The sequence below is a fragment of the Paramisgurnus dabryanus genome, chromosome 18 (assembly GCF_030506205.2).
Source record: "Paramisgurnus dabryanus chromosome 18, PD_genome_1.1, whole genome shotgun sequence".
Lineage (NCBI taxonomy): Eukaryota > Metazoa > Chordata > Actinopteri > Cypriniformes > Cobitidae > Paramisgurnus > Paramisgurnus dabryanus.
Window position 1 is genome coordinate 14737199 of NC_133354.1, and position 17037 is coordinate 14754235.

The 17037-nt window shown below is 38.3% G+C and overlaps 3 protein-coding genes across 3 annotated transcripts; all 3 read left to right on the top strand.

Moving 5' to 3' along the window:
* On the top strand, positions 1 to 912 carry LOC135776811 (olfactory receptor 2AT4-like). Its single transcript, XM_065287728.1, has one exon. The coding sequence runs from the start codon at positions 1 to 3 to the stop codon at positions 910 to 912; it is 912 nt and encodes a 303-aa protein (XP_065143800.1).
* A 5310-nt stretch (positions 913 to 6222) lies between these two features.
* Positions 6223 to 7152, top strand: LOC135776863 (olfactory receptor 6E1-like). The gene has a single exon (XM_065287779.1). The coding sequence runs from the start codon at positions 6223 to 6225 to the stop codon at positions 7150 to 7152; it is 930 nt and encodes a 309-aa protein (XP_065143851.1).
* Positions 7153 to 13842: 6690 nt separating this feature from the next.
* LOC135776812 (olfactory receptor 14J1-like) lies at positions 13843 to 14799 on the top strand. Its single transcript, XM_065287729.1, has one exon. It carries the CDS (start codon positions 13843 to 13845, stop codon positions 14797 to 14799), a length of 957 nt encoding a protein of 318 aa, XP_065143801.1.
* The last annotated feature ends 2238 nt before the right edge of the window (positions 14800 to 17037 follow it).

Consider the following 17037-nt stretch of genomic DNA (forward strand, 5'->3'; position numbering starts at 1 on the left):
ATGGATAACTCTTCTTATCCTGTGATGCTGACTCTTATGGTGCCCAAAGAATCAAAATCATTTAGGCACATATACTTTACTTGTTTTCTTTTTCTTTATTTGCTCATACTGTCTTTAAATGTTCGACTTGTTTCTGTCATTGTCATGGAGAAATCCCTTCATGAACCAATGTACATATTCATGTGTAATCTATGTGTGAATGCAATATATGGAGCCTCGGGATTCTACCCTATATTTTTGTATAATTTGATTTTGGATTCATATGTCATTTACTCTTACATGTGTGCTTTGCAAAGCTTTGTCATTTACACCTCTTTAATATCTGAGGTTACAATATTAACAGTCATGTCATATGATAGATATGTAGCCATTTGCAGACCTTTAGACTATCATTCAAAATTAACTAAAAGCACCTGTGTGAAATTAATTCTGTTTTCCTGGATTGTACCAAACTGCTACACAGTTCCAGCATGCCTTTTAGCAAATTTGAGAACATTTTGCAAATATCACATTGACAAATTATATTGTGACAACTGGTCAATTGTAAAACTATCTTGTGCATCACCTTTTGTTAATAATCTTTTTGGATATTTAATTATTGTCACATTTTTTCCTTTTGTAGTTGTTGTCATAGTGTCTTACATTAAACTCATTGCTGCATGTAAAGCATCTTTAGAAAATAGAAGAAAATTCTGGCAAACCTGTTTACCACATATAATTTCACTGATCAATTTCACCTTTGCTTATCTTTTTGATGTCATGTATAGTAGATACGGTGCTAATGATATTCCAGATACTTTACGTCATTTTTTGGCTTTAGAACTGATTATAGTTCCTCCTGTTGTTAATCCTCTAATCTATGGATTAAATATTAAGGCAGTGCGTGAAAGAGTTTTGCCCTCGCTATATTGAGAAAAAATTACTAAAACATACATGTAAAAGGTTGTGTGATAGTTTGATTTTATATTCGAGCATCAAGACTATTCACATTTTTGGGTGGATTTTACATGAAACTTTAAAAAGAAATTCTTTAATGATTATTATATACGTTTAATTATCACGTTGAATAATTATTTAAGTGAAAAATGCTATGGTACTGTCGGAATATCACATTTTTGCTGTTCCTTTCAAATGAAACTATTATATGCAGCAACATATGTGCTTCTCTAGTCATCTGTTAAATGAAACTCCTGCAGTTGAGTTCATCCCCTTTCTTCCTTTAGTGCTTGTTGCACTTTCACAGATCACTTTTCATCATGATGATCTTGAGAATAAATTCACCCAGATTTCCATGATTTTCACATGAACTAACTAGTATGACCATACTCTCTCACCTCATACACATGAACATTTTCATAGTCTTCAGTTGTGAATATGTGGTTTATATAATTTAATTATAACTAACAATAACTTAGGGCCTGAAATGTTATACTTATAATTCTAAAGGCAGTAATGGTTTTATTATTTTTTTAAATATTCCAAGAAACTTATTTTAACATTATTGAACAATATTTTTGGGATAAGGAAAGTGTTTTCTGTGTTGTATTATACAAACAATAGGTTAACACTAGTTTGGCAAACATGCACTTGCTCTGTATGTGTTACCTTCGTACTCTGTTTGTTTGAGGAAGACAATTAATTGATACATGTGACCCCTTGTCTGTGAAATCAAGTCATGTTATCTATTTTTGAGATTAGGAACATCTAAACTTGATTTAACTCATTGATTTCACATTGATTATAATCTTTGACATTAGACCTTACTCAGTAAATATTAAGTATATCAATGTTATATTCCTACAGAATGTTCTTTACATGATGTAGAATGATTTTATGTAAAAAAGAGTAAATCACAAAAAAATTACTTGAGTTTTAACAGACAGGGTCACATAATGTTTAATAGTCTTGCTACATTGCATCCATGATCTAAACGTAGCAGTGAAGTGATTTTATTGGTAAAGTAGCGGGTAGCACTTTATATTACAGTACATGTACTTACCTTGTACATATATGGTAAATATGTTGTACTTACAGACAAATGTGTGGTACTTACATTTGCATATCTACATGGTAATTAAGGGTATCATTACTGTGCTTACAGTGGTACGTACTTGGTAGTTATTGTGTAAGTACTGGGTAATACCAGATACATTATTATATTGTAGGTATACTGTAACTAACAAGAAACACTACTGTACTTACAAATAAATGTACAATATAAGTATTTAGTATTTACAGAAAGTTTGGATTTATGACAGGTACTTATAGTGTAGGTATATGATAACTTATAACAAACACCACTGTACTTACAAATTGTATGTACATGGTAAGTGTATAGTACTTACAGTGTGTAATTAATGGCAGGTACTTATAATATAACAAATTACAAACATTACCAATGTGCCATTTTGTACTCAGTATCTTTGTCCTTTATTATACTCTTTAAACCCAACAATGCATCTTATTTTATGGTCTGACTAGTTAATATAACTCACAGTGGAATATGTTACTATGCAATAACTTAGATTGTAGGTCCTAGGTAATAACTGTGTAAAATGGAGCACTTTATTTAATCATAAGTATGTACCACTGGTAAGTACAGTAATGATATCCTTTGATTACCATGTAGATACTCAAAAGTAAGTACACATTTGTCTGTAAGTACAACATATTTACCATATATGTACAAGGAAAGTACACTACTGTAAAATAAAGTGCAACCAAATAGCGAGATAACATTCATAAATCAGTCACAAACTGTCACAAACAGTCATTCAGTCATGGAAATGCATCCTGCTGTTTGCCAGAAATAATGAAAATAATTGTTTAGTTTAACACCTGCATGTGATGATTTTAAATACTACTGCCCTCAATGGAAAAATATTTTCAATAAACAGTTTCAGTTACATAACTACATAAAACATGGCAACAAATACTACACAACAATTATGCCACTGTGCTTACTTATGACCATAAGCAACAGTGAATAAGTACATTTTGAGAAGAGACTTAAAATCAGCGTAGGTTTGTGCGGCTCTTATACAGAGTGGCAGCGTGTCTCATAAGCAACAGAAAAGGCACGATCGCCTTTCGATTTCATCCGTGTCCTTTGCACAGAAGACTGTTAGACGAACAAAGATTCCTTGAGTCATTATACTGGAACAGTAGGAGATCAGAGATATAAGATGGAGCTAGACTGTGGACGCCTTTATACACGAACAGCAATGTTTAAAAATGGATAAGATATTTGACTGGTAGCCAGTGGAGAGAGAGATCAACACTGGTGAGATATGTTTCCTATTCCTCGTTCCAGTCAACAATTGTGTAGCAGCATTTTGAAGACGTGACAAAAGAGACTGTGACACACCAAAGTATAATACATTATAATAGTCAGATCTGAATTAAATAAAAGCATGTATTACAGTCTCCATGTCTCTTGATGTTAAGAATTACTTTATCGTTGCAATATTCTTTAACTGATAAAAGCAACTTCTAAACATTAACCTGTTTATCGAAAGTTAAAGTAAAGTCGAAAGTAACGCCTACGTTTCTATCATGTGAATAAAGATTATCTGATAAATGTCCCAGTTACTGGCCGCAACCTCTGTAGAAGCAGATGAGCCACAGATTAAAACTTCAGTCTTAGACTCATTTAACTGAAGGAAGTTGGTAGACATCTACTCTTTAACATCTCTCAGACAATCAAACAAACACTGTAAACTAAAAACATCCGTTGGATGCAAGGGAACATAACACTGAGTATCATCTGCGTAACAGTGGTGTGAGACACAATGCTTCTATAATATAGCATACAGAGGAAGCATGTATAAAGAAAATAAAACAGGACCCAAGATTGAGCGCTGTGGAACCCCATACAAAACTGGTCTGCATGATGATGAATATTTGCCAGTCTCTGCGGAGAAGGTTTGATCCTTTAAATAGGAAACAAACCAATCTAAAAAATGTCCTTGGATTCTAATAAGCTGTAGGTGCTTTATAAGAATGCCATGATCAAGAGTGTCAAATGCCGCACTAAGGTCCAATAGAACAGCACACTTGCCAGAGTCAACAATCAACAATAAATCATTTAAAACTTTAACAATGCAGATTCTGTACTGTGTTGAGGTCTGAAACCGGACTGATATTTATCAGAATTACCATTTTACTGTAGGAAAGAAGAAAGATTATTAATTACAACATTCTCCAAAACTTTTGATAAAAACAGCAATTTAGAAATTGGACGGTAATTATTTAAGATTGTTTGATTAAGATTTTTTTAAGTAATAACTGTAAGGTGGCATGCTTAAAATAGGATGGGACTATTCCACTGGTTAGACTACTATTAATTATTGAGAGTAAATTAGGACCAGTTGTGTCAAGTGTCTCTAATCAGAGACGAGTAGGAATGACATCCAAACGAACAAGAGCTGGGCTTCATTTTATGAATAATTTGCACCAGGTAACTCTAAAACACTGGAGTAAATACAGAAAATTGTGTAGAATTGGAGGTGGACTGAGGGATGTCTAGAGAGGAGGGGACAATGCATGATCTAATTTCATTGATCTTGTCCATAAAAAACTTTAACTTTAACTTTCTTTTTAAGTTTTTGCAGGCCACAGGAGATGGATCCAGATATAAATTTGACATTGAATTTCAGACGCTATTAATAGTATTAAATAATATTTTGGAACTGCAAGTGTTCTTAGCAATAAGATCCGAGAAATGATTTGCCTTTGCGATACCTCCTCACGCGTATTAACACACCATCGCATGTTTCCCGTCTTCTATAGCGTTTCCTCCTCCGATGACTCTCACAGTCCAGTATGCGACATATTTCAGATGGCAACATAGAGAGGAATGTGGGATCATAGGTAATTTACCCTCCGTGATTGAATCAGAAACCGTTCCTACTGACCATAGTAAATTAAGAAGAACCAAGCGATCATAACCAAGCACTGTAGTTATTTTTAGTGCAGATGTAGACACAAACAAGACAAATATACTCAATAAAGAGAAAACAGACGACGGGCAATGGCTTGCCAAACTCCACACCGGCGCCATCTTGCAATAACAAATGACATACTATTAGTGAACTAAAAAAATTTTAGTGAGAGATCAAATGCTTTAGCTTCAAAACTGCTTAATCCCAGACTCAGGCCATTTAGAAATACCAATTTGTTTATTCAGAAAGGTATTTTATTGCCATTAAAACCACTAAACAGTGAACATACATTTAGAGCCTGATAAAAAAATGCTAATTTACGAAAAAAACAAAACCATTTCAGACAGTATTTCAAGGCCAATTAACTTTTATCTTAAGCAAAAACAAGTGTATTGAGAAAGTGCTAGTGTCAGCTATTGAAGTAAAGTGTTCTGATGCAATTTTATATAAGGTGATGTTAAAAATGTGTGTGTCTGATGATGTCAGAAAGTCTGAAATTGCATGCTACATGGATGACAATTATATGTTTGTGTATATGGACCCTCATCTGTTAGTCCTGTTAAACAATGTGTCAAGTAAACAATGTGTCAAGTAAGACCTTAACTGGATAGTTCACCCAAAAACTAACATCTGGTGGACATCAAAACCCAACCCAACCTAATGACAAACCCCAACGTTGGCCTGACCTCAATGTTAGACTGAGGTGAAAACTTAACATATGACTGATGTCAAAACACAATGTCTGGTTGACATCAAAACCCAGTGTAAACATAACTTTAAAACAGTACTATACCGACTTCCAAAGTATGAAAACCAAATACTTTGAAAGTCAATGGGTACCGTCAACTGGGTGCAAACCATCTTTTTGACATGAGTGTGAGTAAATGGTGACAGAATTTTCATGTTTACTCAAACTATCCCTTTATTTTAAAATGAAACATATATACATTTTATTTTCTTACGAATGAAGGTGCTTTCATAATTTGTTTGTGAGCGGAAAATCAATCCCTAGAAATTATGGGGAAAATTCCCAACTGAGGAAAGCCTTCATATAAAACCATGCAAAACTTTGCCAATTTAATTCCAGACACATACTGCTCCCGATCTGTGGATTAGTTCATTTGCTTTTCCTGACTGTGGAGAACAATAACTGATACATCTATGACTGTTTTGATTTTTTTAATCATCAATGGCAACTGAAGCTTATTGAAAAGCTGTTTATATGTTGTAGTGAGTTTTAATTTTATTTCATGTGACTTTAAGGGACATTCATGCAATGATGGATAACTCTTCTTATCCTGTGATGCTGACTCTTATGGTGCCCAAAGAATCAAAATCATTTAGGCACATATACTTTACTTGTTTTCTTTTTCTTTATTTGCTCATACTGTCTTTAAATTTCCGACTTGTTTTTGTCATTGTCATGGAGAAATCCCTTCATGAACCAATGTACATATTCATGTGTAATCTATGTGTGAATGTAATGTATGGAGCCTCAGGATTCTACCCTATATTTTTGTATAATTTGATTTTGGATTCATATGTCATTTCCTCTTACATGTGTGCTCTGCAAAGCTTTGTCATATACAGCTCTTTATTGTCTGAGGTTACAATATTAACAGTCATGTCATTTGATAGATATGTAGCCATATGCAGACCTTTAGACTATCATTCAAAATTAACTAAAAGCACCTGTGTGAAATTAATTCTGTTTTCCTGGATTGTACCAAACTGTTGTACAGTTCCGGCATGCCTTTTAGCAAATTTGAGGACATTTTGCAAAAATCACATTGACAAATTATATTGTGACAACTGGTCAATTGTAAAACTGTCTTGTGCATCACTTTTTATTAATAATCTTTTTGGATATGTAATTATTGTCACATTTTTTTCATTATTAGTTGTTATTATAGTGTCATACATTAAACTCATTGCTGCATGTAAAGCATCTTTAGAAAATAGAAGAAAATTCTGGCAAACCTGTTTGCCACACTTACTGTCAATTATCAATTTCTCATTTGCTCTTCTTTTTGATTTCATGTATATTAGATACGGTGCTAATGATATTCCAGAGAGTTTACGTCATTTTTTGGCTTTAGAACTGATTATAGTTTCACCTGTTGTTAATCCTTTAATCTATGGATTAAATATCAAGGTCGTGCGTAAAAGAGTTTTTCCGTCATGTATTATAATGAGAAAAAAATGTTAAATGTTAAAACAAGTGTAAAGCATACTATATATGTACTGAAAAATGTATAAATACAGGTACAGTAAAAGGTTGCTGTGATAGTTTGATTTCATAAACAGATCATTACAAACTACAAGAACGAGTCTGTTTTTCACACACATATTTCTGGTCTGATACAGTATGCAAACTGTCAAATGACATAAAAGGCCATCCAAATAAGAGTAAGAAAACTTTTTGCAAATAATTAAAACATTGACAATATTTAACCTGATCTGAAAAAAAATATTTTTGAGCACATGCATCAAGACAATTCAGATTTTTGATTGATTTTTAGATGCAACATTAAAAAGAAAATAATTATTAAATACGTTGAAAACTATCAAAAGGACATAAAAGGTTACATTTGTTATTTGGCATATGATTTTACCAAGACTCAGTGTCACTGCTGCCATTAAATAAATCACATTGATTGGACACTCAGCACCACAGTGAAGGCTCAGTTTTTTCACCTCTTTTATTTCTCAGTTTTCAACTTGAATTGAGTGTGTGCGTTGTCACTTCCCTGTGTGCTTCGTCAGCTTTGTGCAAACACAAACATTGATTTCCCTAAAAGAGCAGCATGTTTAAATCTTGTGTCTTTTTAAAGACTGCTGTTCATTCGTGTCACGATAAGGTGCATCTTTTTAAAGATTACATTTCGTCCCCGTTCCAGTTCCAGATGCGGCATATACATGGCTCCCTGGGATGGCCACGAGTGTTGTGTCTTGTGTCTGGGTCTTCAGCATGCTGAGGCAGTGTTTGTGGAGGGTTGCAGCTGCTAATGGTTACACTGGTATCCCAACAGTGGAGCGCCCGGTTGCAATGCAGCTCTGTCCAGACAGTCTCACTTCCACCTGGAGGGACCAGCCGACCCTTCCCTCACAGACTTGTAAGCAGTCTCACGACGGCTGCCTACCAGGCTTGTGGGGAGGCAGCTTCAGCCCTGCATGCAATGGTGTTGCTGCAGGTTCACCAGGCTAAGGCTCTGAGGGACCTGCATGAGGGAGGTCACGATCCGGCAGCCTTTACAGACCTTTGTGTGGCTACTGACTTGGCACTCTGTCAGACATGCAATGTCCACCCTGGTGGTCCAGGAATGCCATGTCTGGCTGTGCCTGGAGGACATGCGGAATGTTGATAAAAGCAGACTCCTGAATGCTCTGATTTCTCAGGCCAGCCTGTTCAGCAAGACAGTTGTGGAGTTTGCCCAGTAATTCTCTGTGGCCCAAAAGCAGACTGAGGCCATTGCTCACATCATGCCGCGTCCCAAGAAGCCAACACCTGCCCCATTGATATTGGCTCCTCAGTCTGCCTCTGGCTAAGGGTGTCCTTCAGTGGCGTTCTCCATTCCTCCCTGGGTCACTTCTTCTAAGAAGAAACAAACCAGTAGTCCGCCTCCGCCACTCAGCCCGCTACCTGAGGTGGGCCGGGTGGGGAATCCTTGGTTACAGTTAATTTCCATTCTGCCGGCTTTTCAGCTGGCACCCACTCATCCACAAAAAGTGCAAGTCTCCTTCCATCTCCAGGTCTCCAGAGGAGCAGTGAAACTATGACTGGGCTCATAACCCATCGTCCCCCTCTTCCTCTATCGCCAGTGGGTACGTAGAGTGGCTTGGGACCCTCACAATGGAGTGTCACCTGTTCTGCGGAGTCAGGTGAGGGTTGCATTAGGCAACACTTCTGTCGGTATGGCCAAAACGCACACACCAGCAATTCATACTATGGAATTCCCAAGTGCCGTTAATCTATCTTGCTTGGCACCTGGGGGCTCGGCTATGCGATTCAGTTCTTCCTGGAGAACATTCATTAATCAGATGCTTTGTGACCACAGAGTTCTCAAACACCTCACTCAATTGGGTCTTCAGGTCAACTGGGAAAAGAGCAAACTTTGCCCTGTGCAGAGGTTCTCCTTTCTCGGTGTGGAACTGTACTTGGTCAAACTAACAGAACTGACTTGCCTGAATACATTCAAAGGCAAGAACGCGGTCCCACTGGAATAATTTCAGAGGCTTCTGTGGCATATGGCTGCAGCAGCGGCAGTGACACTGTTCAGGCTGCTCCATATGAGACCGCTTCAGCGTTGGCTTCACAAGGAGAGGGTGGCACAATGGGTTGCACCGTGTAACCATTACACCGCCGTGCCATCTACTCTTCACTCTGTGGTCAGACCGATTGTTTATCTGGGCTCGTGTGCCTCTGAGACAGATCTCCAGACTGCCATAGGATGCACAGATGCCTCCACCACGGGTTGGGGAGCCACATCCGACAGGCTTGCAGCTTTGGGGGTCAGGACGACACCCCAGCTGCATTGGCATATAAGTTGCCTAGAACTTTGGGATATATATTTTGCTTTCGTCTGTTTCAGCAACAAGCTCCAAAACAAAGATGTATTAGTTTGTACCAACAACACTGTAACTGTTGTGTAAATCAATCACCAAGGCAGTTTGCGCTCTTGTCACTTGTCGCATCTCGCTCGTCATCACCTCATATGGAGTCAGAAGAATTTGAGGTCCCTTTGTGCCATTCACAATACAACGCCAGATGCATTCTCACGAGCAGCAGGCCCCGGCGAGTGGAACTCCACTCCCAGTCGGTTCAGCTGATTTGGAAACATTTCAGCAGAGCGCAGATAGATCTGTTTGTTTTTTCAGGGACAACCCATTGTCGCCTGTTTTATTCATTAACCGAGGGAACACTTGGTGTGTATGCACTGGCACACAGCTGGCCGCGGGGTCTGCGCAAATATGCGTTTCCCCCAGTGAGCTTTTACAGCCCACAGTTCGAGGCAGTTTATGTGTCAGTGCAGCTTGGGTGCTGTCCACATTCCAGAGACTGCAAGCCCGTTTTACGTAACCCCTTCACCCCATGTTGGAGGCATCTGTGTGTACTACAGCATGCCTGAAAACCTGTTTCAGGGGTACACCAGGACAGAGAAACGTTGGGTATAATGGTTACACAATGCACACCGCTGTGCCATGATATTAGTGCCAGTTCCATACCGAGAAAAGACATCCTCTGCACAGGGCAAAGTTTGCTTCCCGATTCCTCTGGGGTACTGGAGGCAGAAAGGGAATAAGCTCTTTTTTGTGTAAAGGTGGGTGCTGGCTGAAAAGCTGGTGGAACAGAAAATAACTGAAACACAGGATTCCCCACCCGGCCCTCCTCCATGGGGGAGCAGTGCCTTCACCGTCTCCCGAAGACCCCTCCATTTCCAGGTCGCACTGTCTCAGGGCCACTTACCCCTTTGTGTTTCCTGCCTCAGGTAGTGGCCAGGGCAAGCTGCTGACAACCGGTACCTCCCTTCTTCTGAGAAGAGGCTGTGGAGGAGGAATGGAGATGGAAACGGAGATGAGAAAAGGCAGCCTGGTCGTGTCCTTTCTCATCCAGATCCTTCAGCATTTTGGCCTGATGAACCTGGAGCAATGCCATAGCATGCACAGCCGAGGCCACCTCCCCACTGGCCCGGTAAGCTGACTCCCTGAAGGCGGGGAACTGCTTACAGGTCCACAAGGACAGTGTCGGTTGGTCCCTCAAGGAGGCAGTGGCACCGGCGGGACACAACTGCATTACCACCGTGCGCTTAATTGTTGGGATACTGACATTACCCTTGGCAGTCCCACCGTCTAGAGAGGAAAGGGGTGACAGCTGAAATGGCCAATTGCGGGATGCAAACGGGGTCCTCCATGACGGAGTCAGCTCGTCAAGAACCTCAGGAAAGAAAGGTACTGGGGTGAGGGTTGAGACGCCTGAGCAACCCAGAAGCACCAATCATCCAGGCGGGATAGTTTGGGTGGGTGAGGTTGAGTCCACTCCAAGTCGACCATCACAGCCACCCGACAGAGCATTGCCCCCATCTCAGGGTGAAACGCAGGCACTGCAACTCTACCCGAAGGAGAGAGCTTGTCCAGATTGAGAATTAAAATTCCTCTGCATGCCTAACACCTGTCGTTTTTAACCGAAGCCTTACGCCTGGGACACACTGCCTGCATGGAAGACGTGGAGTTGGTTTGTTGCGTGAATGCTGTGAACAAAAGTGTTTCCCAATCCTGGTCCTCAAATACCCCCTCCCAGAAAGTTTTAGATGTCTCCTTATTTAACACACCTGATTTAACCCATCAGCTTGTTAGGGAGACATGTTAACCATTTTGGAAGGATCCTGATGAGTTGAATCGGGTGTTTTAAATAAGGAGACATGTAAAACTTTCTGGAAGGGGGAACTTGGCCTAAGGTAAAGACACAAAATATAATGACAAGAGTATGCATAAATCTGCCCTGCATTACTACAGTAAAAGTTTGATTTTGAATTTGTTTGCACCCCCCCTCCCATTTTTTGCCCCAGCCGCCATTGGTTGTGCCATCTGAGTTCCGTTGCTTTTCTCTTGGATCATCACTGTCACGAGTTTGAGTTACACAGGTTTATTTTCTGCAGAGCATCATATCAGATTCAGTAGAACAACATGCAGCGAGTCCGCAGCATCTCTTTGAGGGGAACTTTTTGACAGGCACTGTTAGTCTGGATTTCAATCTGACTTTAAATCAATTGCACCAAGCACCATCACTGCACGCAATTCATAGATTTGTAAATGCGAGTGATAGTTTTGTCACAGATTATAATACACATGCGGTGTGGTGTTTTTTTCCTGTCAAGGTATCGTTTAGCAATAACAAATCTGAACAGCTTGAAACAGATGTCCAAGTTCACAAACTGTCGCACTGACTCTGAAATAACATTCTGAAAGAAACATACACGTGCCTATATGATTTACCTGTTTTGTGATGGTTTTTCCTTCACTGCTTCCTGAGTGGACATTTAATGTATAATCTTCACTTATTTTGTTTTTGTCCACTGGCTAAACTTGCCCTGAACACGTGCCCTCAATAAGCCTATGTGGCCGCGCATGTGCATCTTAAAGGCAACATGTAAAGTTTTGTACATATTAGGCCTGGCAAACTCGATTCCTTTTAAGGATCCGGGTTATTGTGAGTCACTCACTAAAGTGATCCGGGTTGTGTGATTCACTTGAGTCATTTGAGTCAGTATTGCTAAATTGCCAAGGAAACTCAGTACAGACCCACTTGTAACCGGCTGATCCACGCGACTCGAGATTCTCAGAGCCGGAAACATTGCAGACTCGCAGACCATGGACATGAGACTCGCTCTACAGATCCCACTAACCGGCTGATTCGCGTGGATCAGCCGGAGCCGGTTAGTGAATCTATAGAGCGACTGAAGTCTCCTCAAAAGCAAATCCATAACAAAAGCCTTTCACTTCTGAAATAACATGCTTATAGGTTTTAGGTTTGGTGTGTATGGTCGACCATTTAAAAAAGAAGCCTAATAACAATAGCATAATAATATAGAGAAAATATAGAAACGAACTGTCCTGCTTATGTAGCCCCCAGAGTCGGAGAGACAGTTCGCGCAGATCAGCCGGTTACGGATCAGCCGGCGGATCAGCTGGTTATGGATCAGTCGGTTATGGATCAGCCGGTTACGGATCAGCCGGTTACGAGTTGAGAGACTCTTGAGTCAGAGCAGATTCGCATGTCTCTCGAGTCCGCATTGTTTCCGGCTCGGGTCAGTTCGCGGCTCGCGCGGATCCACAGGTCTCTCGAGTTTGCAATGTTTCCGGCTCTGAGTGAGAATCTCGGGTCAATTCGCGGCTCGCACGGATCCGCAGGTCTCTTGAGTTTGCAATGTTTCCGGCTCTGAGTGAGAATCTCGGGTCAGTTCTCGCGCAGATCAGCCGTTTACGAGTGGATCTGTAGTGCGAGCGAAGTCTCATCAATAATGTTAAAAGAGGTTTGTGTGTGTGGTGGCGCTGTTTATGGTTTTACATTGAATTGTAGTAGGACTCAACTAATCCGGGTTAATGACACTAGAGACTCGCGACTCATGAGTTAATTTAAAGATCCGGGTTAAAGATCCGAGTGAGTCGCGACTCGAACAGGTCTAGTACATATGTTTTACATTTATAATAGTGTGTTTGAATATATGGACCCTCCACTGTTAGTTCTGTTAAACAATGTGTCAAGTAGGACCTTAAAGGGATAGTTCACCCAAAAACAAAAAATTCTGTCATCATTTACTCCCCCTCTTATTGTCTGAAACCTGTATGCGTTTCTTTATTCTACTAAACACAAAAGAGGATATATTAATAAATTGAGGTTGGCACACAGTTGACAGTACCTGACTTCCATAGTATGAAAAACAAATACTTCAATGGATATAATAAACTGTGTGCAAACCATCTTTTACCGGTTTAAAACAAAACGAGTTACAGTAATGATGAATTTTTATTTTGGGGCAAACTATCACTTTAATTTTATATACATTTCATTAATCTCACAAAAGGTGCTTGGAAAATGTTGTTTGTAAGCGGAAAATCAATCCCTAGAAATTATTGGCGAAAATTCCCAACTGAAGAAACCCTTCATATAAAATCATGCAAAACCTTGCCAACTTCAATTAGACACGTCCAGCTCCAGATCTGTGGATTAGTTAATTTGCCTTTTCTGACTGTAACAAAGAATAACTGCTACATCTATGACTGTGACTTGTAACAAGTTTGCAAGTTGACCGTGACAACTGAAGCTTATTGAAAAGCTGTTTATATGTTGTAGAGAGCTTACATTTTGTTTCATGTGACTTTAAGGACCATTCATGCAATGATGGATAACTCTTCTTATCCTGTGATGCTGACTCTTATGGTGCCCAAAGAATCAAAATCATTTAGGCACATATACTTTACTTGTTTTCTTTTCCTTTATTTGCTCATACTGTCTTTAAATTTTCGACTTGTTTCTGTCATTGTCATGGAAAAATCCCTTCATGAACCAATGTACATATTCATATGTAATCTATGTGTGAATGCAATATATGGAGCATCAGGATTCTACCCTATATTTTTGTATAATTTGATTTTGGATTCATATGTCATTTCCTCTCACATGTGTGCTCTGCAAACCTTTGTCATATACAGCTCTTTAATGTCTGAGGTTACAATATTAACGGTCATGTCATATGATAGATATGTAGCCATATGCAGACCTTTAGACTATCATTCAAAATTAACTAAAAGCACCTGCTTGAAATTAATTCTGTTTTCCTGGATTGTACCAAACTGCTATGCAGTTCCGACATGCCTTTTATCAAACTTAAGGGCGTTTTGCAAATATCACATTGACAAATTATATTGTGACAACTGGTCAATTGTAAAACTGTCTTGTGCATCACCTTTTGTTAATAATCTTTTTGGATATGTAATTATTGTCACATTTACTTCTTTTGTAGTTGTTATCATAGTGTCATACGTTAAACTCATTGCTGGATGTAAAGCATCTTTAGAAAACAGAAAAAAATTCTGGCAAACCTGTTTGCCACACTTACTGTCACTTATCAATTTCATTTGTGCTTCTCTTTTTGATGTCATGTATAGCAGATACGGTGCTAATGATATTTCAGAGAGTTTACGTCATTTTTTGGCTTTAGAACTGATTATAGTTCCTCCTGTTGTTAATCCTCTAATCTATGGATTAAATATTAAGGCTGTGCGTAAAAGAGTTATCCCGTCATGTATATTATTAAGAAAAAAATGTTTCACAAATATTTGTTTAAAGCAAGTGTAAAGCATAATATACATGTACTGATAATACATGCAAAAGGTTGATGTGATAGTTTGATTTTATAAACAGATCATGACAAAAGACAAAACTGTTTTCTTACATGATACGCTGCAAACTGTCAAAATGACATATCTTGTGTAGACGTGGTTCATTTTTAAACTTGTTGCAATTTGAGTGGAATTTACATGCAAACATTTACATTCAAAGAAACTTTATTTAAACATTATTAAACAATGTTATTGGGATAAAGAAAGTTTTATTATACAAACAATAGGCTAACACTAGTTTGGCAAACATGCTCTTACTCTGTATGTGTAAACAGGTACATACAGTACAATACTGAATGCAGGACCAGCCTGACCGACTTATAGCAATTTGTATGTGTTTTTGGTCATGGCTAATTTATATTCATTCGTACGACCACATTCTTACATTTTTGTACAATTGGCCTTGACCCCTGTGACAATAATTGTAAGTTTCTGCACTATTACCTTCATACTCAGTTTGTTTGAGGAAGACAATTAATTGAGATATATATATATATATAATATATATATATATATATTTATATATATATATATATATATTTATATATATATATATATGTGACCTCTGTCTGTGAAATTAAGTCTCGTAATCTAACTTTGAGATTAGGAACATCGAAGTTTGATTTAACTCATTGATTTCACATGGATTTTAATCTTTTACATTAGACCTTACTCAGTAAATATTAAATTTATCAATGTTATATTCCTACAGAATGTTCTTTACATTATGTAGAATGATTTTATGTAAAAAAGAGTAAATCACAAAAAAATGTGCAGTCACATATTGTATAATAGTCTTGCTACATTGCCCTCATGATCTAAACATAGCAGTGAAGTGATTTTATTGATAAAGTAGCGAGATAACATTCATAAATCAGTCACAAACTGATACAGTCATTCAGTCCTGGAAATGCATCCTGCTGTGTGCCAAAAATTATGAAAATAATTGTTACGTTTAACGCTTGCATGTGATGCTTTTAAATACTATAACGGCTCTGAATGGAAAAATATTTTCAGTAAACAGTTTAATAGATAAAAACTCTTAAAATACTACAAATAGGCTACTATTCAGTCAGTCACTTAGTCATATTTATTAATAGAGCATGTTTAAAAACAACAGCTGTTGGCCAAAGTGCTGTACAAAATGTAAACACAACAAAATACAAAAAACTACACAAAACACGTCAACAAATACCATACAGCAATTATGTCACTTTGCTTACTTATGACCATAAGCAACATGGAATAAGCAAGTTTTGAGAAGAGACTTAAAATCAGCGTAGGTTTGTGCGGCTCTTATATAGAGTGGCAGGGTGTTCCATAACTGCAGAGCAGTGACGGAAAATGCACAATCGCCTTTCGATTTCATCCATGTCCTTTGAACAGTCAACTTTTAGATGAACGAAGATTACTTAAGTCATTATACTGGAACAGAAAGAGATCAGAGATATAAGATGGAGCCAGACTGTGGACGCCTTTTTACACAAACAGCAATGTTAAAAAATGGATAAGATATTTGACTGGTAGCCAGGGGAGAGAGATCAACACTGGTGAGATATGTTCCCTCTTCCTCGTTCCAGTCAACAATTGAGCGGCAGCATTTTGAAGACGTGACAAAGAAGACTGTGAAACGCCCAAGTATAATGTAACATTATAATAGTCAATCTGGGTATAATAAAAGCATGTATTACAGTCTCCATGTCTCTTGATGTTAAGAATTACTTTATCTTTGCAATATTCTTTAACTGATAAAAACAACTTCTTAACATTAACATGTTTATTGAAAGTTAAAGCAAAGTCGAAAGTAACACCTACGTTTCTAGCATGTGAATAAAGATTATCTGAAAAATGTCCCAGTTATTGGCCACAACCTCTGTAGAAGCAGATGAGCCACAGATTAAAACTTCAGTCTTAAACTCATTTAACTGAAGGAAGTTGGTAGACATCTACTCTTTGAAATCTCTCAGACAATCAAACAAACACTGTAAACTAGAAACATCCATTGGATGCAAAGGAACATAACACTGAGAATCATCTGCGTAACAGTCGTATGAGACACAATGATTCTTAAATATAGCATACAGAAGAAGTGTGTGTAAAAGAAAATAAAACAGGACCCAAGATTGAGCCCTGTGGAACCCCATACAAAACTGGTGAGCATGATGATGAATATTTGCCAGGCTCTGCGGAGAAG